The sequence below is a fragment of the Erinaceus europaeus genome, chromosome 15 (genome assembly GCF_950295315.1).
Source record: "Erinaceus europaeus chromosome 15, mEriEur2.1, whole genome shotgun sequence".
Taxonomy (NCBI): Eukaryota; Metazoa; Chordata; class Mammalia; order Eulipotyphla; family Erinaceidae; genus Erinaceus; species Erinaceus europaeus.
In genome coordinates, this window is record NC_080176.1 from 76,490,678 (window position 1) to 76,515,695 (window position 25,018).

The 25,018-nt window shown below is 39.9% G+C and overlaps 1 protein-coding gene across 2 annotated transcripts in view; it reads left to right on the forward strand.

Annotated features, from left to right (window-relative positions):
* Window positions 1-25,018, forward strand: part of CDH20 (cadherin 20) — a 245,403-nt gene that overhangs the window by 160,551 nt on the left and 59,834 nt on the right. For both annotated transcript variants that reach the window (XM_060173965.1, XM_060173964.1), the window contains exon 2: window positions 24,115-24,512. In XM_060173965.1, coding sequence (XP_060029948.1) covers window positions 24,267-24,512 — 246 coding nt within the window. In that variant the 5' untranslated portion in view covers window positions 24,115-24,266. The remainder of the gene's footprint in view (window positions 1-24,114; window positions 24,513-25,018) is intronic.

A 25,018-nucleotide genomic window follows, 5' to 3' on the forward strand; every position in this document is an offset into this window, starting at 1 on the left:
TACTTAGAGGAAAACACTGGTGGAATACTCCATGATGTTTTCTTGAGAAACATCTTTAAAGACTTGAATTCAACAGCAAAGAAAATAAAAGTTAAATAAACTAATAGGAGCCAGGGAAATAGCTTACTTGGGTGGTGTGTTGCTTTGTCATGTGCACAACACAGGTTCAAGCCTGGCCCCCAATGCACTAAAGGAAGCTTTGGTGTTATAGCCTCTCTCTCTCTCTCTCTCTCTCTCTCTGTGTGTGTATGTGTGTGTGTGTGTGTGTGTGTGTGTGTGTGTGTGTGTGTGTCTGTCCCTCTCAGTCTCTCTATATAAGAGAGAAAGAAAGGTGACTACCTTAAATTTAAAAGCACAGTAAATGGAACCATCACTAAAACAAGAAGATACCTATACAACATATATCAAAGGACAAATAGCCAGAATATATAAAAGCTCAAAAAATTCTGCAACAGAAGTACAACCCCATTGAAACGTGGATAGGATCTTTACCAGAGAAGAGATGCAGATCACCATCTGACATATGTAAAACTGTTCAAAGTCACAGATTATGAGAGAAAGCAAATAAAGATGTCAACCATTCAACCCCCGCAGAAAACAATCTGGAGATTCCTGAGAATGTTAGAAATGGACCTACTCCATGATCCAGCAATTTCTCTTCTAGGGGTCTATCCAAAGAAAATAAAAGCACCTATCCCAGGAGATACCTGTGCACCTATGTCCACAGACAGCATCACTATTTGTAACAACCGAAATTTGGAAGCAATCCAGATGCTCAATGACAGATAAATGGCTAAGAAAGCCACAATATATACATACAAGTAGAATACTAATCAGCTGTAAGAAATAATGCAGCAAAGTCAAGGACTCTGGGGAGTAGGGGGTAGGAGAGTCTGGGAGGAGCTGAGAGGGCACTGGATCCCCTGCTCAGTGAAGGAGGACTTCAGTTGGTGATGGGAGTGGGTGTAGATTCCTATCACAGATAAGAAATTATACTCATGTGACAGACAACTGTGTTATAAATCATTTCCCTAGTAAAAAAAATATTTTAAAAGAACAAAAAGGTGGTGGGAACACTGAAATATACATGTGTTAGGCACTAGGTCTTACAAAGATGAAGAAGAGGAGAAGGAGGAGTGGAGGAAAAAGAGAAGGAGGGGGGAAGAGGAGGAGGAAGGAAGAATACTCACAAATCTCTCTGTGACACAATACATAGACTATGCAGCTCATGGAGTTACCACCGTTTCTTTCAAGCTTTTGCAACTCTATCTTCAGCAATTCACACTATCAATAACAGCGGTGTATACAGCATTCAAGGGGCCAAAGGGAAAGAATTAACAACATGACAATCCCAGATGGACTTCTCCCTGGATCCACAACTTGAAGCCAGTGTTTCATGAGTTAGCTGTATCTGCTCCTAGCTAAGTTTTGATCTGACAGCTGGTGGTTTGAAGGAAAAGGGGGACAATCAGTGTATTGTCGATGGACAAGGCTACAGGGACACTGCACAGAATCTGTGAGTCCAGTTCAGCCACCAGAGAGATGAAACAGGGAGGAGGAGCCTCCTCTCTTCACCTTCCCTCCTTCTCCTCTCTCTCTTCCTTTGCCTTCCTCTGCAATGCTTTCTTTTTTTTCCCCCCTCTTCAGGAAACAGAAATCTAGCCACCCATGTACATCCAAGTCTATTTTTCCAGGAAACAGGCCTATAGAGCCATTTGATTGCAATGTCTACCTGTTTCTAACTGTTTAGCCTGGGATGGGGATGAGTCCTTTCTTACAAGCCAGAATGAATAGGCCCGTCCTTTGGGGGAAGAGGCAGAAATATCCTGTGTCGGCACCACGAACAGCAACTGGAACAGTCTCTAATAAGAAGCTACATAGTAATGGTAAGTCTGCCATTAAAGAGATACAGATGGCTGATTTATCCCCAGTCAAATTCAATCATTAGAAGCATGTGTAATCATTTTATTGGAAAACACATTTCATTTGCTTTCTGTATTTGGAGAGATTTGTGCAGCCTAATTTTCCTCCCTCTCCTGGGAAGAATGTGACAGTTTCTATATAGTCACAATGAAAAAGCATGTTTGGGGCATTTGGTCTGCTTCTATCCCCCCCAAATATGTCAAGGACAGAGTGTCCTTTTAACAAGTCAAATATAATTTTATATCCCATTGCTAACAAGCTACTGTTTCCCACCACTCATGTTTAGCAATTAAGTAAATCGACATTGTTGAGCATTTGAAAAGTACAAGTTGAAAAATTCGTATTACCCTGCCAAAAAATAAGAAAGGAGGAAAGAGAAAAAAGAAGGAAAAAAATTCAACTAATTATGAAAAAAAGATCAATGTCATGGTTGCAGTATCATCTCCAAAGGAGTGCTGTCTTTCCTATTTTGGACAGAGCCAAACTTTCAGTGAACACCTGTTAGGTCCACATCGTGCTCTGTATATTGCACACATGAGGTGGCTTGATCCTTATAGCAATACTGAAATCGTTGGGGTCGGGAAAAAAAAATCACTGAGGCTCAGAAAGACTGAATAACCTGCCTCCAAAACACAGACATAAAAATGCAAACCTGCCTGTGCCCACAGCTTACTGTGTTTCTCTAACTAATACTAACAGTTGTGGTATGCAGTATAGTGATTGTGTGAGGCCCGGTTCCCAGTGGTTCACATTGTAGGGTTGGAAAGAAACCATTCTTTCCCCCTCTGGGTTCTTCCAGGCTGGACAAATAGCAAAATAAGCAAGATGAATAAGAGGAAAAATAAAAAAGTTATGTATTGACAACACATGGACTTCCATGTGGGAGAGACTCAGCACAGCTGAGTGGGCTGCTCCCTGAATGGTGTCTTAAGGAGCAATTTATATGCTTTTAGCACAAATTGACTTTGAGAAGACAGGAGGGTCAGTTAAAGTGAGGCAAGCTGCACCTTCTCCTGGGAGAAGAAGGGGAAGGTCAGTGAAAAAAAAGAAAAGCTACCACAAAAGGCTATAATAGAGGCATAAAAGCTTAAGTTCCGCCCTCTCTATGGGCCAGATCCTCTTAGGGAGGAATCTTTATCTCAAAAAAGTGATTTTTATTCTGACTGCAGGGTCTCTCCTAGGAAATTAACCTTTTGTAGCCATGGACATATGGGGAGGAGGGGTGACAAATTCTTTCTCCTCTACATGTATTTACTACTTAAGTCAATAGATGTTGTTCCATCAGGTCCATCACATAATAGATATGGAAAGGAGGGCCAAGGTGGTGGTGGCACACCTGGTTAAGTACTCACATTACAATGTGCAAGGATCTAGGTTCAAGCCCCTAGTCCCCACCTGTAAGGGAAATGTTTCATGAGTGATGACACAGGGCTGCAGGTGTCTCTGTCTCTCTCTTCCCCTCTCTATCTCCCCTCTCCTCTTAATCTCTCTCTGTCTCTATACAATATTAATAGATAGATAGATAGACAGACAGACAGACAGGATAGACAGATATGGAAAGGGAAGCACAAAGTGTTTATTCAAGCTGAAAGCCTGGAGACATGGCTGAAACCAAGGAAATCCAGCTACACCTCACATCAACTTATCTGCACCAGAGAATCTGATTCTGCAGATAGAACAGGGCCTCTCTAGGTGGCTGCTCTGCTTGCTACTGAATCAATATACCTCAGCTGTGTCAGAGGGAACAGTTATGATTCCATCACAGGTTCAAAATAAAACCAAGTAAAAATTGCACAGCTTGCCTTTTCACTGCATGTGTGGAAAATGGGAATGACAATCCTGGTAGCCAGAATGCGCAAATCCTTATTTCACCCTAAAATAGTTCCTCTGCCTTATATGCCCCCAGGACTCAAAGCATCAAGATAGCCAGGATAAGGATATTGAGAATGAGGGGAATCGCTTCATTTCTGTATGTGTGTGGAGTGCGTAATAGTAGTGGTGGCTGTGTGGTGGTGGTGGTGGTGGCGTGTGTGGGGGGTGTTTTGCAGTTTTGAAGAATACTGGTCACTCTCTCCCAAGAATGCTTTTTTTCCTTATGTCTCTTTTTAAGTATAAACATGTTTAGCTTTCCTCTGCTAGGATACTTTTAATAAACTGGATTCCTCCAGCATTTTTTTTTAGCTCTGCTTACTTCATTGAAAGTTTTCCAATTTCAAATTGCTACAGTGCAACTGGCTTAGATAATGGACTATCACCCCTACTTATGCATCATATCCAGGGGACTGGCCTTGCAATCTTCTTCTTCTAGCGTTTGCCCTTCTTCCTCCGTAGCCAGTCAACAGCGTCAGGTTGAGCCTGATGTAAACTTTCGAGACCTCCTTTGAATCTGGAGAGTTGGCAGTCGTTGACTATGTGGGTCATAGTCTGTCTGTAGCTGCAGGGGCTGTTTGGGTCGTCTCTGGCTCCCCAGCGATGGAACATAGCGGCGCACCTGCCATGGCCTGTTCGATAGCGATTGCAATAAGAATCGGCTTCACTTCCAGGGAGTTGGCCTCTAGCCATGACCTCTGAGGGCCTGGTGGCCATTCATTGTAAACTACATTTGCATGACTTTACACTTGGTCTCTAAGATTGCCAGTAAAGGACAGGCCAGCATGCTCTGTGTTCTTTAATACCAGTGTTCCCTATCTCCTCATCCCTTCCTATGGAAACATATCCTTCCTGACCATCCCAAACCAGACAACCTCAGCCCACAAAACACAAAAGCTGATGTGATCATTGCCTCCCAATTTGGAACTTTACATGCAAACTCTTTATGACATTCACAGAACTGGGAAGAAACTGCCATCACATTGCATTTCTGGAAAGATGAAGCCGATTTCAGAATCCAATTTTCAAAAGGAAATGCCATGTTTGTTCATGTCAGCCTCTGCTTCAGTTCAAGAGAAAAAAAACAAAACAAAACACAGAAACCATGGTCTGGCTGGTTGTTTCCAAGCCAAGCAGAAGGCAGACGGAATGCCATCAGTTAACTGTAGTCTTGCCTTGTCTACCTCCAGTTACTTTACGAGAGCAAAACTTAACACCAGCTGAATGAGATTCATAGCAACACACACACTTCCAAATGTTTATTTCCACAAAATAAATAAATTCCACACCACACACACACACACACACACACCTGGCTGCTTTTGCAGTTCTAACACACCAGGCTGGCTGCTTCCCCACCATCCTCCAGCAGCAACAGGGTACAAATTCAGCATGGCCTCTCATTAAGGAGGGAGTGTTAGAGGCAAACCATGGACATTGCAAAATTAACCTGCCACACCGCTTCTCTTATCTGAAAGAGAAGGGCACCAGAACTCTGGTGGTGGGAGTTGTATGGAATTGTATCCCTATTTTGTAAATCAATATTAAATCACTAATAAGAAATAAATAAAATGAAATAAAAAACAACATGCCAGGCCCTGGTCTTTGTCCACAAAGCTGCAGGCTGCGGAGAAGGAGGCAGCACTAGAAAGAAAGAAGGCAGGGCCTCAGCAATGTTGCACCTTGAAGACAGGAACAATAAAAAAGAGTCAGCTTGGTTAACAGACCAATGAAAAAGTTCATTCCAGGTAGACAGATTGGGATATAAAAAGCCAAACTTAAATCAGCTAGTCAGCATTTCTCTCCAAATGATCGGCAAGTGTTTGTGCAGGATGTAATGCCTGCTTACTGGCTCCCCAACTCTTTGTGATGAACCAGACACCCTGGGGAAGACACTTGGATCACTCCCTCACAACAGAAAGATTTCTGGAAACAAGTCTGTGGTGTTTTGTAGATTTAGGACCAACCTTTGGTGTGTGAACATGTATATGAGAACATCACCTCTGCCATTGCCCCTGCTTACATTAATATCTACATATGTGCATTCCAGCTTCCAGCTAGATACTGAGTGTGTGTGATGTTAATGAACTGAATAAAAACATTTTGACACACACACACCAAACACAGAGATCTAGATATTCTGCAGATAGTATATATGTTAATTCTCCATAATGATTCCAGTAAAAAAAAAAAAAAACAAGTAATAGATTTTTTTAAATGAGTTTCTGAGCCCATCTTTAGCTATCTTATACCAAAAATCACTTTTCTCATTGCTCCCTGATGAAAACAATTTGATGTCACTTCTGCTGGCCTTCACTAGATGTATTATAAAAAAACCAGAAGCCCTGACCCATCACCTCCATAATTTTTTAAAAATTTTTTTATATTTATTTTAATTAATTTATTATTGGATTAAAAACAGAGAGTAATTGAGAGGGGAAACAGAAAGGAAGAGAGGGAGAGACACACTTGCAGCCCTGCTTCACCACTCGTAAAGCTTCCCCCTGTAGGTGGGAACCAGGGGATTGAACCTGGTCCTTGAGCACTGTAATGTGTGTGCCTTACCAGGTACACCACCACCTGGCCCCTCACCTCCACAGATTTTTCCCTCTGCTGACTGACTGTTTGAAAGTTTCACTAGTTCCCCTGACCACTGTTCTACAGGCAAATCACAAATAGTGCAATGTTAAGGGTGTGTGGGGCAAACATGGGTGTTAGTGATGGACAGTTGCCTACAACATGGCTGGTCACTGACTGTATCCAGCCTATTTCTACACTGATTGTCATTGGTTGAAATGGCCTTGCTCTCTTATTCCCTCCGTTTTTCATCTAAGAAAGGAAAGGAACCAATCAGCTGTAGCTAAATTTGTCGTGGCAATCATTCCCCATGCTACGGTGAGGGAGGCCCTGCCAGCTGGTGCAGAATGACATGCAGCCATCCAGAGTCTAGACAAAAGAAGACCTTGCTTTTTTCCAAGTGTATTCAACCATGCAGGGCCATACTGGCCAAGATGCTTGCCCACTCACATCATAATGGGAAAAAGAGAGAGATTAGAACCTCCTCAAAAAAAAAAAAGGGAGAGAGAGAGAAAGAATGATAAATTACCAAGTGACACCAGACAATAAAATGTGAACTAGATGAAGAAGAAAAAGGGAAACTATTTTGATCACAGGACAATAAATCATTGATATAACATGGTTACATAGGGTTCAGTACTATCCATATAAACTGTACTTTCATTTCAAATAAAGGTGACTATAATGATGCTAAAATGTGAAATTGAAATTGAAGCAAGTTATGCTTACAGGCTGAGTTCCATGAGGCTACCTCTTGTAACTTCTATTCATCCTCTTTCTATTCCCCTCTCTCCCTTTCACTAAGGTTCAGCTGCACATTAATACAGCTTAATGAAAGTGTTAGAATGAAATGCCACCAAGATGCATTCTAAAGTGTGATTCCTCTGAAACAAGTATATAACTTTATTAAAAAACCAAAATACCAGTCAAAAGGTGAAAAAAAAATTACATTCTGACGATAAAGAGGTCATCTAAGAAAAGGCTGCAATAGCACTTCTTTTTGAAATATGGAGGCTTTTATAATGCTAGGAAAAAAAGCGACTTTTTTTTCTTAATATTTGTCCTTATTCACTGTCCATGAAGAGAAGGGAAATGTTGGATGAAAAGGTTGCTTAAATTCTAGGTCATGACACATGATACTCTCTGAGGCTGAATGCCCTCGTCTCTCCACCTTTCAGCTCTACCTAATGATGATTGTTCTACCCGGTCAACATTCCTGTCTTCCAGAGAAATAGATGACAAGAAGCAATGTCAGTGTTACATCTGTGAAATACCAAAAAGCATTCCTCCCAGCAAAAGTCACTTACTTCAAACATAAGTAATGAAATGAACAGGGGGAAATTAAGTTAATTTTAAGATCTGAATTTAGTTGCTTCTCTTTCTCATAAGGAAATAGGAGAGAAAATTACAGATTTAATAAAAACACAGTTTTGCCATTATAGAGATTGACTAATTCAATGGACAGAGATCATTTATAAAATTATCCCTCTGGCCTAAGGGAACTCTAGATATAAAAACAAAAACAAAAAATGGGGGGAGTTTAAGATATAAAATACACCATTAAATAGATGGGAAAGGGGAGCTACTACCCCTAATGAATATACCTCTTCTGGCCATTAAGAGCTCGTTTGTCTGAGTATTAACAACCTCAGGCCAACTCAACAAACCCCTTCAGGGCTGCCAGTAATGACAGATTTCTTCGGGAGTATTATTTAATTAACAATAATTTGAAAGAACAGTTCCGCTGAGATACTGCACTTACTTACTGGAAACACTGAGCAATGGCAAGTGAGAAAGATGTACAATTTGTTCGCCTGCCTTCTCGTTATCTTTTGTTTCTAAAATAGAGAAGTAGCTGATAGTTGTTTGCCACTAGATATTCTCAGCTGCCTGGGAGGCCAACATGTCCAGAGAACTTTAGTCCTTACTGTACATGGCTGCTAATAGCCATTTGCCCATTTGCTTCCGTTAAGAAATCCCCCGGGCATCAAATGTTCAGGGAGGGACAGCTTTCTTTGTCCACCCCCCTTCTCTAGACAAGGGCAACTGCCATCTCCATGCCTTCCTTGTATAGCCCAGGCTCCCTTCCACCCCCATGCATCATTTGCTGCTAATCACCTAACATAAGTGATGCCTTTTGTCCTCACTGTCTTCCCAAGTAGCTTTAGGTTGCATCAGCAACTTGGTGGCAGGCTGGGCCTCTCCTCCCCACTGAGACCCCACAGCTCAGGCAGAGGGAGACAGAGTGAGCAGGTGTACAGCCTTCTCCTCTCCAAGTGGCCAAACTAAACTCTCTACATCCAACGGCCTCCTTTGGAGCTGCTTGTAATTTAAAGACCACTTTCAAACTGGCAGAGAAAGGACCACTTTATGTTGGTCTGGCATGCAGTGGGAGCTGGCAGCAGGAAGTGAACTCCACAGCTCAAGCGACTAGCTCAGGAAAAGCTGCGTGCTGAGTTGGAAGCAGGAGGGAGAAAGTAAGTGCTAAAACTTCTCTTGGCATTTGTTATTTCCATGATTTAACTTCACAAAGTTTAGATTACAATTGGCTAATGACATAGAAAGACTGTCTAGGGAAGCAATGGTATAGGGTTCATCCCTGGAGGAGCCAGGCATGACTATCTAAGCTAGTGGTTTTAAATTCTCATTGGGTGACTGCTAGCTTCAGGCTCTAGTGTCCATTAAAATTCCTGTGGACAGAAAAAAATCTTATTCTGACCTGATTTGTGATAAGCTTTGACATGAACAGCCAGTGTGGAATGTAATTATTAAACAAAGCAAATTCGGGTGCAGGGCCTCTATAAAGACACATTTGAGTCCCCAGACAGTGAGCCCAAGCTAATGTTTGGGGGTACATTGTGATGAGGTGTGGACAGGGCTTGAGTATCCACAGTGGATTAAGATTGATTGCAGGAACCACAGATTTCTCTCTGATTCTTTTGAGTCCAAAGTAGCTTTCACTTGAAAAATATCAAAGGCATCTGATTAAACACATTTCCCAGCAGGATTTTATTATGAGGCATGTTTTATTATGTTCGGTATTATCAGATTGATATAATATGGCACCAGACATTGAAAGTTTTATTATGAAACAACTTGTGGAAACAGACTTTTGTTCTTTTCTTTAATCCTAACTTGCTACTACTAACCAATTCTGCTAGTGAAATTGACTATTAAGATTGAAATCAGCTTGATTTATCAAAATATATTTCCCAATATAGGGCTTTCTTTTTAGTCTCCTTTTGCTTAAACTATTTCTTTAGGAGTGTATATTACCACCATTCCCGCCACCAGAGAAGCTGAACATCTACCCTCACATCCACCCAGAATCGTTTCCTTTGGTGCCATTCAAACTCAGTCAGATTCTGCTTTGAGTTTCCCTTTCTGTTCTTTCTCAACTTCTGTTTAAGAGACCACCATAAATAGTCTCCCTTTTTAACCTCCATTTACTTTAGTACTCTGAAGAGAAATATATGCAAAATTCTTTGCTTTAACATGGTTTAAGACATGTGAAAGACTCCTGTTAAACTGTTCTTTGCTTCACAGTATAAGAACAAAAACATGTAGAGTTTTAACAGATTTTTTAAATGACTCTTTACATTACAGGGAAATAAGAGGGATTATAGTAGAAAGAAATAATAAATTAAATGTTGCAAAAACACATAGGTACATTTTCTATGCAAAAGAAACCAAATTCCTTTATAGATGTAGAAAATAAACATATGGGAAATTCAACTGCGAATGCAGTTTCCAGCATTTGAATATCTTTGCAGCACTGCTATGTGTTATTTAAATACCAGAAAGGGGGAAAGAACCAGCACAGAAGCAGTTGTTTTGTTTTTTTCCAGACAGCAGAGTTAACAATCCTATACTGCTGCATGTCCACATGAGGCCTATTATCAGGTCATAAAGAAAAGTTATTTTAAAAAACAACTGATTCTTCAGAGCAGGGAAAAGTAGAAATACCATCAATTGACTGCATATGATATTCCAATTAATAACTTTCACTGTATGCTTATAAATTCAACATTTCTCCTGGACCAAAATGAGTTCTCATTACCAGATGTCACTAGATATAGCATTATTTATCCTTGCTCTGTTTATCTTACAATACTTGTAAGAGTTATATGCCTAAAGTCAAGTCACATACTGTACCACCAGCACATTACTTTGTTTCATTTTGGTTATTTCTCAATGTTCAGTAATCATGACTTTAGTTATATATAAAATTATGAATGTGTATTAAAAACTCAGTACAGGGAGTCAGGCAGTAGCGCAGCGGGTTAAGTGCATGTGGCGCAAAGCACAGGACTGGCAAGGATCCCCGTTTGAGCCCCCGGCTCCCCACCTGCAGGGGGGTTGTCAATTTCCCAGCAGGCGGTGAAGCAGGTCTGCAGGTGTCTATCTTTATCTCCCCTTCTCTGTCTTCCCCTCCTCTCTCCATTTCTCTCTGTCCTATCTAACAACAACAACATCAATAACAATGAAAAACAACAAGGACAACAAAACAGAAAATAAATAAATAACATATTTAAAAAAAACTCAGTACAGAAATGTTATGCATGTACAAACTATTGCATTTACTGTCGACTGCAAAACATTAATTCCCAATAAATAAAATAAAAACTCAGTACAGAACTAGCATGTCTAATATTGCTTATTATACCAAACTTGAAAATGATCTATTGCTAGCAATTTTCCAGTTATTTAGTAATGAAATCAGAACTATATCTTCTTACTTGTGCCCAAATATGCACAATCAAAAGTCTTGTATACACAGTTTACACAGAACTCCCTCTTTAGATTCCCCCATCCCTGTCACAATGTAATACAAATAAGACCATGTGGACAGAACTTGTGCTATATATTTGGAAAAAATAACTTTCCACCCCCACTCCCTTCGAAATAAATCTTCCTTTGCAAGTCTGAGGTTACAGAAATTTTTCCACACAGAACTCTGTGGTCTTGGGTGGCAGGATATTTTTACCTAGAAATGGCCACACAATATTGTTCTATCTCAAAGGTTCTCCTGAGCTGGAACCATGCCATTTTCTCCATCCAAGTGGCTGAGCCTAATTTCTTTTCCTTGTATGTGTGTGGCCATGCACTTGGTTCATAACCAGCAGGATGTTGAGGCTATGTTGTAGTAAGTGACAAAGGTCTCCTTTATGAATGGTAGCATTTGTTGTGGAGTCCTGCCCACGTATGTAGTTCAACTGGCTTAGCAGGAAGCCCAAAGTCATCCATGTAACTGTTGTACATCAAGCTCCTAAATGAGTCTGTGTGAAGAGGCAGAAGGGCCCCTGCTTCTCCAGCCTGACCAAGACATTCTATTCCTCAACTAACAGTAAATGCCTGGGAAACATCATGCCAGAACCATCCAAATTCCTGAGCCACAGAAACCACTAAATCTAATAGGATGATCACTGTTCTTTACTACATTTTGAAGTAGCTTAATATGTTCACTAATACATTGCAGTAAAAACAAATGTTAAAATCATTATGGAAAAACTATTCATTAAATCAAACTAAAAGCCTGAATGCAGAAAGAGTAATAATATCAAACTGTTCAATGCCTTTTTAGATTTTAAACATACACTGACACCTAGTTAATATTTACTAACTTCTGGTAAGTGCCAAATACTACATTAAGCAACAAGGATGCATGTGTCTTCACAAACCTATAGCAGGGGGAAGGGAGACAGGCATGTAAGTAATTATGATGCTGCATAATGATGTGCATGGCAGAAAATGCACAGGGTGCTGTGGGCAGACAGACAGAAAGGCAAACACTTTGCAGACATCTATCCTGGTGAGATGGGAAATGGCACCCATGTGCCAGCAACGGTATTGTAAACCACTAACTGCCCCCCACTCTGCCCTATGCCCCCCCCTAAAAAAAGTTGAGCAAGTCACAATACAAATCGGTGACAATATTTGATCTGTTGCACTCTACCAGGGGCTGGTCTTCTCTTTGAATAGATTTCCACTTTTTTTTTTATGCTCATTTCCGTACACATAGCTGTATGTGTTATGGTCTCTAAGAACAGAAGAAAAAATGTCCCTGTCTCCAATGTGAATGCAGGGACTGTGTAAAAGGATCCATATCTGACAACTGACAGGTCCAAAAGTATCTAGGTGAGCTGAAATTCCAGTTAATTGTTCAAGCTCAGCCACAGGAAGCCACTTAAAGCAGGTCCAGCCCCAGGTTAGCAAGCAGCTAAGAGTGTAGATTCAATGTGTTCAATACTGGGGGCAGCAGTATTGCTCTAAGGGAGAAGAGGAAGCTCACATTCTTTATGCCCAAAGCTGCTTTGAAGTCGTGGACTAAAAAGAGAAAGGAAGTTTCTGCCTCTTTAAATAATCAGGCATGGAAAGATGAATTTTTTATCCCTAAGTCTAAAACTAAATGTATTACCTTGCCTTTAACTAGTGCCTCCTCCTACCTCTAGCTATAATACCTAAGCAGGGAAGGAAGTTTCCTGGCCCTTTCATCTTTTTCTCATGGCTACCTTCCTTTACACTAAGTCAGTTTGCAAGTGCCCAGAGACTGCCTCCTCCAGAGTTCAGACATGTGACTCAAGTGTTCCTCCCTTGGATGCTAAGTTCAAGTCCTTACCACCTTTTCCCTGGGTTCTCATACAGTTGTTCCATGGCCTCTCTCAAGCCTCTTCACAAACAGCACCAAACAAAAATTTGATCAGTTACATTTACATGCTCTAAGACTTTCAACTGTTCACTCTAAACAACTAAATATATTCCACATTCTCAGATCAGTATTCAAAGCTTCCAGCTACTGTTGTTTGTTGTATTCCTGTCTCATCTCTTATTACTCCCCTTAATGGAACTTATTCACCAAGCAAATAATTTAATCATTCTCTCAGACAGGCCATCTACATCCTGCATTTGTACCTCTGCACCTGTATTTTCATTCAAGGTCAAGTTCATATGCTGCCTGAAGCTTTTTCCTCCCAGAGACAAATGATGTTTTCCTCTTCTGATATGGTCTGACATTTTGTCTTCTAGGGGTCTTGTGACCCTTACAATAAGGAGATCTGTGTTACTGTTAATCATGGACAAAACACATGCTGCAGTCACTCCAGAAGCAGAGCCACAGTTCATCAGCTTACTTTACTTGCCAATAACCTGAGGATAAATACTCCCACCAGAGTGGATTCCAAAGAGTTAGGAAGAAATGTGCAAATTAACCTTTGCACTAGCTTAGAAGAGCCAACCATATCACACCTCACACTGACATTCTATGCCTTATTGCCATGTAAAATAAGGGAAAAAAATGCATTGGATCGACCTTCTCATGGTGCATCCCGTGAGTACCCATTCATTGGGGAAACTGACGATCCTTCCTAGCTGACTGAATCCACATGGATCCCAGTCACTTTCAAAGCCAGCAACAAGCAGCTCCTGACAGCTTTCAACCTGACGCTGTTGACTGGCTATGGAAGAAGGGCAAACGCTAGAAGAAGAAGGAAAAAAAAAAACCTTTTGAAAAACAGAGCACCTTTACATGATATAATTATAGAAATTAAATGGCACATTGGGGTGTGTGTCTCACTATGCAGCTGGAACCATGACAAGCTAGGGACAAGTGTGGTTAGAAAAAAGGAAGGCCCTGGATTCCAGGAAAACTCCACATTTTCTTAAAAAAACAAACAAACAAACAAAAAACACCCTGTCCCATCCCCCTTAATGAATAATAACTGGCCTGCCTTTCTTGAGGGAGACTATATATAATCTGGACCCCCCCAAACTGATCATGTGCAATTCACCCACAATGAATCTGCCCACAGACCCTCTGACTGTGCACTTTCCCTATCTCCCTTCCAAAATATCTTAATTCTTTCTGGACTCTGACAGAAATCTGTACCTGGGTTGGGGGGCCCCTTTTCCTTCCTCCTCTGATCCTTTTCCCTACCTTCCATGGGGAGCCAATGAACCCCCATCCAACAATAATCCAATCACTTGCCACACTCCATAGAGAGCACCTTAAAGTTGTATTAATGAGGGATTTCTCATGTAGAAAAATTGATTGTGGGGGCAGTGGTGCACCTGGTTGAACACACATGTTGCAATGCATGAGGACCTGGGTTCAAGGCCGTAGTCTCCCTGCCACTTGCAAATGAAGAAGCTTCAAGAGTGGCAAAGCAGTGCTGCAGGTGTGTGTGTGTGTGTGTGTGTGTGTGTGTGTGTGTGTGTTTCTATCTCCATTTCCCTTGCCCTCTCAATTTTCTTTCTGCCCTAACAGATAAATGAATGATTAATAATTAAATGGGAAAATAAATGGATATCATGCAGTACTACCCAACAGAGTAAGTATGTCTTGGTTGATTACTTCTCCTGCTATCACTTCTGTACCTCCTTTTGCTACCAGAACACAGATATCTCCACTGATGGTAATGGGTTACTACTAAACCTATTCCCATTCCTATCTCCATTGCTAGTGCTAAAGTATTTTCTACCTCATTGATATAATATTCTTGAAGGAGGGAAAAAAGAATAACATTTACTGAGCACCTACCACTTTTTAAACATAAGGCTTTAACCATCTGCCAAACATCATGCTAAGAACTTCGTGTTTATTTTCTCACTTAATTCTGATAGTCACTCTGTGAAAGTCTGTAATTACCTCCAGTTTGTAGATGGAGAACTGGGACAAACAGAGTGTAAGTTACTTGCTCATGATTGCAAAGTTAAGAAGTGGTAAAGCTACCACATTATGATAGAAACAGGCTGGTGATATGGATTGATATGCCAATGCCCATATCCAGTGGAGAAGCAATCACAGAACCCATAACTTCTGCCTTCTGAACCCCCAGATATTTTTGGTCATATTCACAGAGGGAGAGAAATGTTAGAGGAATATGACTCGAGGGCTCTGAAACCCAATTCTATCAGGACCCAGAGAGAGAAGAAGAAAAAAGGAAGGACACTCAGAAGTAGCAATAGGTGTAGGTATGACTTAATAAGGAAGAAAAGACAGTGCCATAGAAATAATGGGCAAAGATATACACATATATATGGCTAGCTAGCTATAGAAATAATATTCAGTCCTTATCTGTGACATTGGGAAAACCACTGCAGTTTCCAATGGAGGGAGTGGGGACACAGAACTCTGGTGATAGGAATGGTATGGCATTATACCCCTGTTATTTTGTAATTTGTAAACCACTAATAAAAAAGTGGTAGAGCTAAAAGGAAAATTCAGTTTTGTCTTCATAAACCATTCTTTGATTAAACATACTCAATGATTAAATATTAATCAAATTAATAAACACTCATAGGGAGATGAGAAATTGTTCCCATATGTAAACTATACTGTAAACTATTATTATTCAATAAAATGAAGAAAAATAATAAAATAAGTCTAAATTTTAGGTAGCAAACTTGCTTTTGAGAAAAACTTCCAATGGAATACCTTACAGTCTGGGGAAGACTACAAAATTTCCCTGCCTGTTTAAAGTTCCATACAAAGTCTATATTAAAAGAGTAAATGCCAAGTACCATGTATTTGAACCTTCCAATCAAAAAGAAACATTAGCCAAATATCTATATTTTGAGTATAGGCCTTTCAAACATGAGTAAACACAAATTTAACACAATTATAAATGTTGCAGAAAACTAGCAATTAGCATATGAGACAACTCTGAAAAATCAAAATTGATCATTTTTATCTAGCTGTTGTCAAAGAAATTGCCCATGGACTAAACTGTAGTTTCATTCGCTTGATTAAAAGGGAAAACCAGAGGAAGGGTAAAGTAGGTCGGAAACTTCCTGCCTCTTTCAGGATTAAAATATTTACTGATAGTCTGTTTGAAAGGATCAGTAAGGATCTATTTGCCATTCTTGGAGGTTGGGGAAGAAATACAGGGCACTCTCAACTGGAAAAAGTTGATTATAATGAAAATGAAAAGCAAAGAGGATGAACTGTAGCAAAAGGATTTCTAAAGTGGAAATTCCTTTATTCATGACCCAAGCTTGGGAATTTATAGCTGGAGGGTCAGCATAGACATAAAGGACACACAATGCAGGTTTGATTATGGGATGGATCAGGTTTCTCAAAACCAGCTCTCTATTGCATAATTCAAGCCTCCTACCATTTTGTTGTTCTGCTCCTCTCACCACATATGAGCACACACACACACATACACGCACACGCCTACTCTTACAGAAAGTCAAATGCTATTCCTCAACTGTTCAGCTAAGCCACTTTATACTTCCCCCTCAACCACATCAACCCTGCAGCTCCATTTATGAACTTTTAGAATAGCACTTCCTCTAATCAGCTATTTTGGCTGTGTGAGGGAAAAGCAGTACCAAAAGAAAGAATAGTGAGAAAGGGAAGGCTTCTGGGAATGCTAGTGACTTAAATGAATACCCTCCAAACTGAACATGTAGGCTCAAAGCCCACCATCCCCCCCCTCCCCCCCCCCCAGTTTTCAAGGAATTTAGAAAAGAAAGTTCATTTCATGTTAGAAATGTTAACTTTATGGTGAGAACAGTATCACCAGGCTTGGGGTAGGGAGTGAACGTGAGCACAATTCAAATCCAGTACCTGGACAGCTTCTTCTGGCTATGTTGGTGGGTGTCCTCCATAAGTGAGGAGATTCAGATATGTTGGTGAGATGATGGTTACAAAAGAAAGTTGGAACTTCTATTCATTTAATGATGTCCCATGAGGCAATTGAGAAGGAAGGGGCATCTGCAGTAAATGAAATAGGCTTCAATCAGAGAACTGCCTCATCTTTCAGTATAGAAAACCATACCAAGGGCTGGTTGGTGGTACACTTGATTGAGTGCACATGTTACAATGCACAAGGACCCGGGTTCAAGTCCCCAGACCCCACCTGCAGGGGGAAAGCTGCAGGTGTCTCTCTGTCTCTCTCCCTCTCTATATTCTCCTTCCCTCTTGATTTCCACCTGTCTCTAACAAATAAATAAAAATAATTAAAAATTAAAAAAACAGAAAGCCATACTATACACTCTTTCAAAAGCAGGTAACCAATGGTAGAAGTTGGGCAGTAATACAGACATACATCCAGGTCCAAAACCACTGAAATTATTTTCTCTATGGGACTCTACAATGGGAATCGTATTGCTTGTGAAATGTGCACATTCAAGGATGTTATCATCACCACTATGACCACCCCTGTTGTTCTCTGCAGGTTCTGTACCTGATGCTGAAGAACTTCACGTGTGTGTCTGTAATTCTTAAGAGAGACCCTTAACAGGAAGATGTGACGCTGAGAGTCCCAGGGGGTGGCGCACCTAGTTAAGCGCTCATATTATAGTGCACAAGGACCCAAGTTCAAATCCATGGTCCCCACTCACAGTGGGAAAGCTTCACAAGTGGTGCAGTAGGGCTGCAGGTCTCTCTCTCTCTCTCTCTTACTCTCAATCTCCCCCTCTCAATTTCTCTCTGTCTCTATCTAATAAAAAATAAAAATATTTTCAAAAAAGAAAAATGTTTAAAGGAAAAATATGACACTGAGTTATGATCTGACTTAATGTTGAAGCATCTCATAGTAATATTATGATTCCATTATAATATCATCACCGTTTCTGTTCAATATATCTTGAGGTTCCTCCTAAGTAAGTGATAGTTTGAGATATTTACCTTTCAATCGTGTCATTAAACACTGCTCCTCCTCACAGGGGATTGACTAAAGTCTTAATTGACTTCTATTTCCTTAAGGGTTGTTTGGGCTTTCCTGAGTAGTACTTCCATTAACCAGGAAAAGCTCAGGAAAATGGGAATAATGAAGAACAAAATATGAGGGAGACCAACACAACCCATTTTGTTTCAAGGAGAAATCAGGAAATACCCTCCCTCCTGCATTTTAAATATCACAAGGAATTTAAGTAACGAAATAGATCCTGCACTAGGAGAACACTTCATGTACAACTTTCTTCCTACTGTGTTCATTCCCAAGCTGTCTGTCTGCTGTCTTCAGGCAGGATAGGGGGAAAACTTTCATAAGTTTCATTCAGCACAGAAGTCAATTTCCACTTATGCTGTCTTCTTGTGGCACATACAGTTTTCCAAAGCACATCTCTATATACAAATATACATAAATTAGCCTCTTCCTTTACAAGAAGAACTAGTCCACCTGCAAACACATATTCTTTAGGAATAAAACTTCAATTTGAGAACCGTGCTATGTTCGATTGCAAATTACTTAGTATTTCTGGCAGGACCAATATTCCTTCACTTCTATAAAAACATAGCTCTAATTGTGATACAAATAATGCAACTATGGTGTAACCCAGGTTATAGGCAGGGAGTATTTTTCATGCATTCTGCCCTGTGGAAGCAGGAATAAAATGTTCCCTATTAACAGTAGCTTTCAAGTTATTTAGCACAGAGTTTATGGCACTGTAGGTTTTGATCCCCCATGTTTCTAAAAGGGGCAGGAGTAGGCCATGCAGTCCTCAAGAGCTTTCACCAGGGACGTCCTGTAGCTTGAACATCCAAAAGCCACTTCTGTCCACATCCAGTGAATACAGAGATGTCAAGGGCTATATGCCAATATGTAGTACTCCAGAGGGAAAGATGAAAGCTAAGGTAACTGAACCACCTTCAAAGTTTTCATCACAAAGACTCCAAACAAGGCTCTTCTTGTTTTTTTTTTTGTTTTTTTTTTTGAGCACTTCTGATCACATGACAGGTAGAGAGGGGGTTTTAATTGGCAAGCATGCATGTGTAGATTGTAAGAGAAGAGAAAAGGTGGAGGGCAGTACTAAAAAGCCCTCATCTTTTTTCTGATGTCTTTCTATCCAGAAAATTTAGCCAGTAGGAACAGAAGGTATATGCACTTGCTGAACACACTCGGTGTAACTGGGCATTTAGAATCCAAAGGCAAGACACTGGCACTAAGGGGAAAAATGATTAAATAAATTTTTAAAAAGTAATATTTAGGGGAAATGAACACATATAAAATATAAGCAATAAAGTAATTAAACCCAGTAGTAAGTATCTACTATACATATTGAGTTCTGTCACTGGTAAGTGCAATACATTTTTTAAGAGATTGTTCTCTATTCTCTAGTTTTATTTATTTTATTTTATTTGCCTCCAGGGTTATCATTGGGGCTTGGTGCGCCTGCACTATGAATCCACTGCTCCTAGAGGCCATTTTTTTTTACCCATTTTTGTTGCCCTTGTTATTATTATTGTTATTGCTGTTGTGGGATAGGACAGAAAGGAATCAAGAGAGGAGAGAAAGACAGAGAGGGGGAGAGAAAGACAGACACCTGCAGACCTGCTTCACTGCTTGTGAAGTGACCCCTCCTGCAGGTGGGAAGCCGGGGGCTCGAACGCAGATCCTTAAGCCAGTTGTTGCACTTTGCACCATGTGTGGTTAACCCTGTGCATCACCACCCAGCCCCCTAGTTTCCTTTTCTTATTTCTTCTTCTCCTTTTCCTTTTTTTTTCCATTTAATGAGGAGTTAATGGCTTACAGAACAGTTGTCTACAATTGGGCACAATTTCCATGCTCTGTGTGACAGCTGTCTGCAAAATTGTCTCACCCCCATCCTAGGACCTCAACCCTCCCAAGGCTCTCTCTTCTATCCCTTTCCCAGAGTTCCTTGCTTTGGTGCAGTACACCATGCCAAGTCCAAGTCTCTACCTATGTTCTCCCTTTCTGACTTTGTCTCCTGAGTTCCACATGTGAAGTGACCCGTTTTTCATCCCTCCTCCTGATTAATATCACCCAACATTTGTCCTTCAGGTTCTATCCAAGATGAGGCAAAGATTGGAATGTAGAGTTTCTGGTCTGATATCTAGGTCTTTGATAATTGGCCTTGGCTCATCAACATGGGTCATATTGCTCTGTTCATTTTACCCACCCTTTCTGTACTTTCTTCTTCTGTTGCTGTTGTTTGTGTTTCAGGTTCATCTCCACCATTGATCACCTTATTCAGAGTTGGAGTTACTTTGCTTCTTTTCATGTAGAACTCCTTTCAGTAATTCTTGCAAGGCAATACTGGTAGTGTTAAACTCCTTCAGTTTCTGTATGTTTGCAAATATTTTTAATTCCTCCTAATACTTGAGGGATAACTTGGTAGGTTAGAGTATTCATGGCTGGAAGTTCTTATCTTTTAATACTGTAAATATGTCATCCCACTCCCTCCTTGCTTCTAGGGTTTGTGGTGAGAAATCTGATAAAGGCCTAAAGATCTACCTCTGTATGTCAGAGTCTTTCTTTCCCAAACAGTCTGCAATTTTTGGTCCTTATCCTTGCTTTTGGATAGTTTTACTATGATATGTTTCAGTGTGGGTCATTTTAGATTCAGGAACTTGGGTGTTCATACTGCTTCCCGAATGTCTATGTCTTGAACATTGCACAGGTGTGGGAAAACTTCCACTATGATTTCTTTGAACATGTTCCCTCCTCCTCTCTCTTTCTCTTCATCCTCAAGTATCCCAATAACTTTAAAATTCACTTTTCTGATGGAGTCTGATATTTCACAGAAAATTGCTTCATTTTTCATGGATCTTCCCTCTCCAATAGCTTTGAGTTCAGAGTATGGTGGTTTTATCTTCTAGACCTGATAGTCTCTCCGTAAGCTGAATTATTCTATTTACTAAGCCTCTTATGTATGCCTTAACTTCATCCAAAGTGTCTAACATATTTGATAGCTTTTTTCAGAGTTTTCTTTGAGCATCTGTAGCTCATTGGTGGAATTATCTCTGAGATCCTGAATTTGTGTCTGTATGTTATGGTTAGAGTCTTTAATTGTCTTTATAATAAGCTTTCCAGATTCAGTCTTTTTTTACCCAAATTCTTGTGAATTTCAACAGTTTTTTTTTTCATGTTTTGGTTAGGTATGGTTTCCGCTGTTCTGCTAGAAGGTATTACTGTGCTATGTTGTTTATATGTTGTAGAGGGATGGGGTAATCTAGAGTCTTTTGTATTACTTTGGATAGGTTTGTATGGCATAGTACTTGTTTTGTTTCACACTGTACTCTAGCTTCTAGCAGCCCCCTGCCACAGTCTAGGAAGACCACGCAGTTTTAGTTTCCAACCAATTTTTTCCACCTTTTGGGGGTGAAGACTGTGTTTTGTTGTGTGGCTACAAAATGACACAACCTTCTCACTGCTGGCCTGGCTTAAGTTGTTTTTGTCTTGAGAGTTCTCCTGCAACCCTTACCATACATGCCATAGCTCAGTAAATTTTTCCAGATATTACAGGGGAAACGTTGTTAGATTCCAGGTGTATGTGTGTTTTCATTGCTTTATCTAGTTGTCCTGGGCATGATCTTTAAGTAGCTGCTGGCCATGTCCCTATTCTCTAGTTTTCTAATAGCTTGTCCTTTAAGGTTCTTATATAGAGAAGCAATGCTTGGTTATTACAGAATTAGACTGGGTCAGAATTTAATGTCAAGTAGTAGTTACCAAGATATAGAGATCTATGAAATATATAATATATACATACACTTTAAGTCCTTTCAGAATTTCAGCCCCAATGTGTCATAAAAATAAATTTCAGCTTCATTTACACCCTGTATGTATATGATTCCAGTGATTCTCCTTATATCTCAATTCAGGTGCCAAATAGCATCTGGGAAATTCACAAAGTATTTTCACCTATATTATTTGGTCAAATCCTCATGGTAGTCCTGTGAGATAGTGGGAGAAGAACTATCATCTCCTGCTTAAACTATGAGGAACAAATCAGGCATAATGAAAATAGAACCAGAAGAATGCTATCTAACTCTTAGTCTAGTACTCTTTAGGGAAATTATTGCCACATGTGGAATACTCCCTTTGTGGTCACCAATCAAAATGCTCTGCCAGCTGATGTGTTGTTTAGAACATTTAGCTTACCTTTTATGTACCTTAAATAGCAGAGTTGTATCTCATCTATTCATCTTAAGGTTTTTTTTAAGACTGTTAAGGTTTTCTTTTTCTAGAACATCTCTCAGACAAGAACCTAAGAAAGCTAAGCTTGGGGGGTCTGGCTGTAGCACAGTGGGCTAAGCATATGTGGCGCAAAGCTCAAAGACCGGTGTTAAGGATCCCGGTTCGAGCCACCGGCTCCCACCTGCAGGGGGGTCGCTTCACAAGTGGTGAAGCAGGTCTGCAGGTGTCTATCTTTCTCGCCTCATCTCTGTCTTCCCCTCCTTTCTCCATTTCTCTCTGTCCTATCCGGCAACAACAACATCAATAACAACAATAATAATAACCACAACAATGATAAAAACAAGGTCAACAAAAAAAAGAAAATAAATAAAGTAAAATATTTAAAAAAAGAAAGCTGAACTTGGATTCTGTATATTAGACCAAAGAGAGACAGAACTGCTAAAACTCAGTCACCCAATTGCTAGCACACTATTGCTCTTTATTAAATGTGTCAACTTAAATCAGGTACACCTGACTTGCTTTTGTTTAAGTCAGTCTGCCTTTAGAGACAGAACTTGTAAGAGGCAATCACCCATTCTGTTAAGAGAAATTCTATAATCTCTCCCAACTTTTTCTCTTTATCCATTCTCTTCGGGGTTTGTTTTTTTTTTCTGTGCCAGAATGATATAGTTGTTGTATTAAGTGATTATATAATACCTTTTTAATATTTTGTTGATTTCGGTAGTATCTGAGGGGAAATTAAAACACATTCATACTGAGCATAGTAAGTGGTTGATAGTAACTGAGTTATTAATAGTATCACTGCATTCACTTTAAACCACTTGTGGAAATGAGGATGCATTGGTCTGAAATTCTCATTTTAATACCACACACTTCTTCTGAGATGACAGCAGTGCGCCACATTCATGGTAAAAATATTATGTCTACAAAAGACACACCGGTTGTTCTGACAGAGTGTCTTCAGTACTGTATGCCACCTCACCAAACTCAGGTAAAGTAAAGGAAGAAATGTTAATGGAATCATAACACAAAGTGAGGTCACCAGCCAATGTGACTTCATTACAACAGAAGAATTCTAATTGATGAATTGGTGTCCTCAGAGTAGAAATCAGCATCCCTTTGCCTGAATCTTTTAGATCAGGAAAACTGTTTGTTGACTAGATTCTCTGGGCTTTCCCACAGTAGCAGGTGATTAGTAGCACTTTAAAGTCAGCAGTGAATGATAAAATGATTAACTGATCACTCAAATCCCATAAAGGTCATATTAGCAACCCCTTTCAGTGCTACACAGCTAAAGCAGTAGGGTGTGAAACTCAAATTCCACCATGAGCTCAGAGAATGATTAAATTTAGGAGTGATTCATGACTGCTTATAAATAGATTCCAAGACTCCTAATATTATCAATAACACAGAATAGGCACAAGATAGGTGTGGTTGGCAAAAGAGAAAGTTCTATTTTGCTTTTGTTTTTAGGTGATCCAAGAAAATACAGTTGGTTTAATGCAAATACTAGTTATTAGCTGTAACTTTTGGAAATGAATGGTATTTTTAAGAATTTAGGAGACTTTCTCCTCATAAATATTTCCAAGAGCCCACTATTAACTCAAGTCAATCAATAATATAGCATAACTCTTCAACTATATTACCAGTGAGATGGAATTGAGTTTTATTCCCAGTGAAATCCATATATAAATGTTTAAGACTGATTATAGCAAGATATGTTGTCTTCCTTTTTATTATTAAAATATTAGTATGTTATGACTCCTCAATTCATTGAGTAACAAAAAGAATATTTACTGACATTGAGAGTTCACAGGAGACCATCTGACATCATCCCACTGTGTTTTCCTTAACTTGATAGGAAGTGAACATCAAGCAGATCAACCTGACTCAAGATCACACAAGTGTCCAATACACTGAGTTTTTGCTTTTTTTTTTTTTTTAATTTGAAGAATACTCAAGTTCCAGAAGCTTGTCATCCTGCACTTGACTTTCTGAAACCTTAGTGAATCCATGTGGACTTCTGGTAGAATGAGCAATGCAAAGAGCTGGCTTGGACTTGGCATGTCCTTATATTTCTGGGGACTGATGGATCTTACCACAACTGTTCTCTCAAGCTCACCAGCATCACGAGGTGAATTAGAAGTGCTTCTGTCAGACAAGCCACAGTCACATTCTCGAACAAAGAGGAGCTGGGTGTGGAACCAGTTTTTTGTTCTGGAAGAATACACTGGAACTGACCCTTTGTATGTTGGCAAGGTAAGAACTGCCAAATAGATCAATTACCAGGGAACTGAATATAGAAATGGAATATGAGTAGAATATGAAAGTCTACCTAGTCTATTTCTGAGAACAGATAATAGTGTTAACTACTGATATGTTACCTGACAACCAGCTGAAATGTAATTTTTGCTTTGGCAAGTACTAGGCAGAAAAGAAAGGTTTTTCTCCCCCTAGTTCTTGTATCTTTTCTGATCAGGGGGAAAGTGTGACTAGGGACTAGATTTTGAAGAGAAGGCCTTGGGTCCTGCAAAAGCTACTCCTGTCCAAAAGAGGCAGCAGCAATCTTCAGGAATGGCAAGACAGGGAAGAAAGGAACTGGGGAATGCAAAGAAAGGGGGAAGTGGTTTATTTTGCTTTCTCCATCTATTTTTTCCCCCAAAGTATTTCTACAGGTATTGCCTGAGGCCTAAATTTAATGGGAAAAAAGGGAGATGAAAAGTTCTTCATTTCAGAAGATCCTAGCATGTGCTCTAGGATGGTTG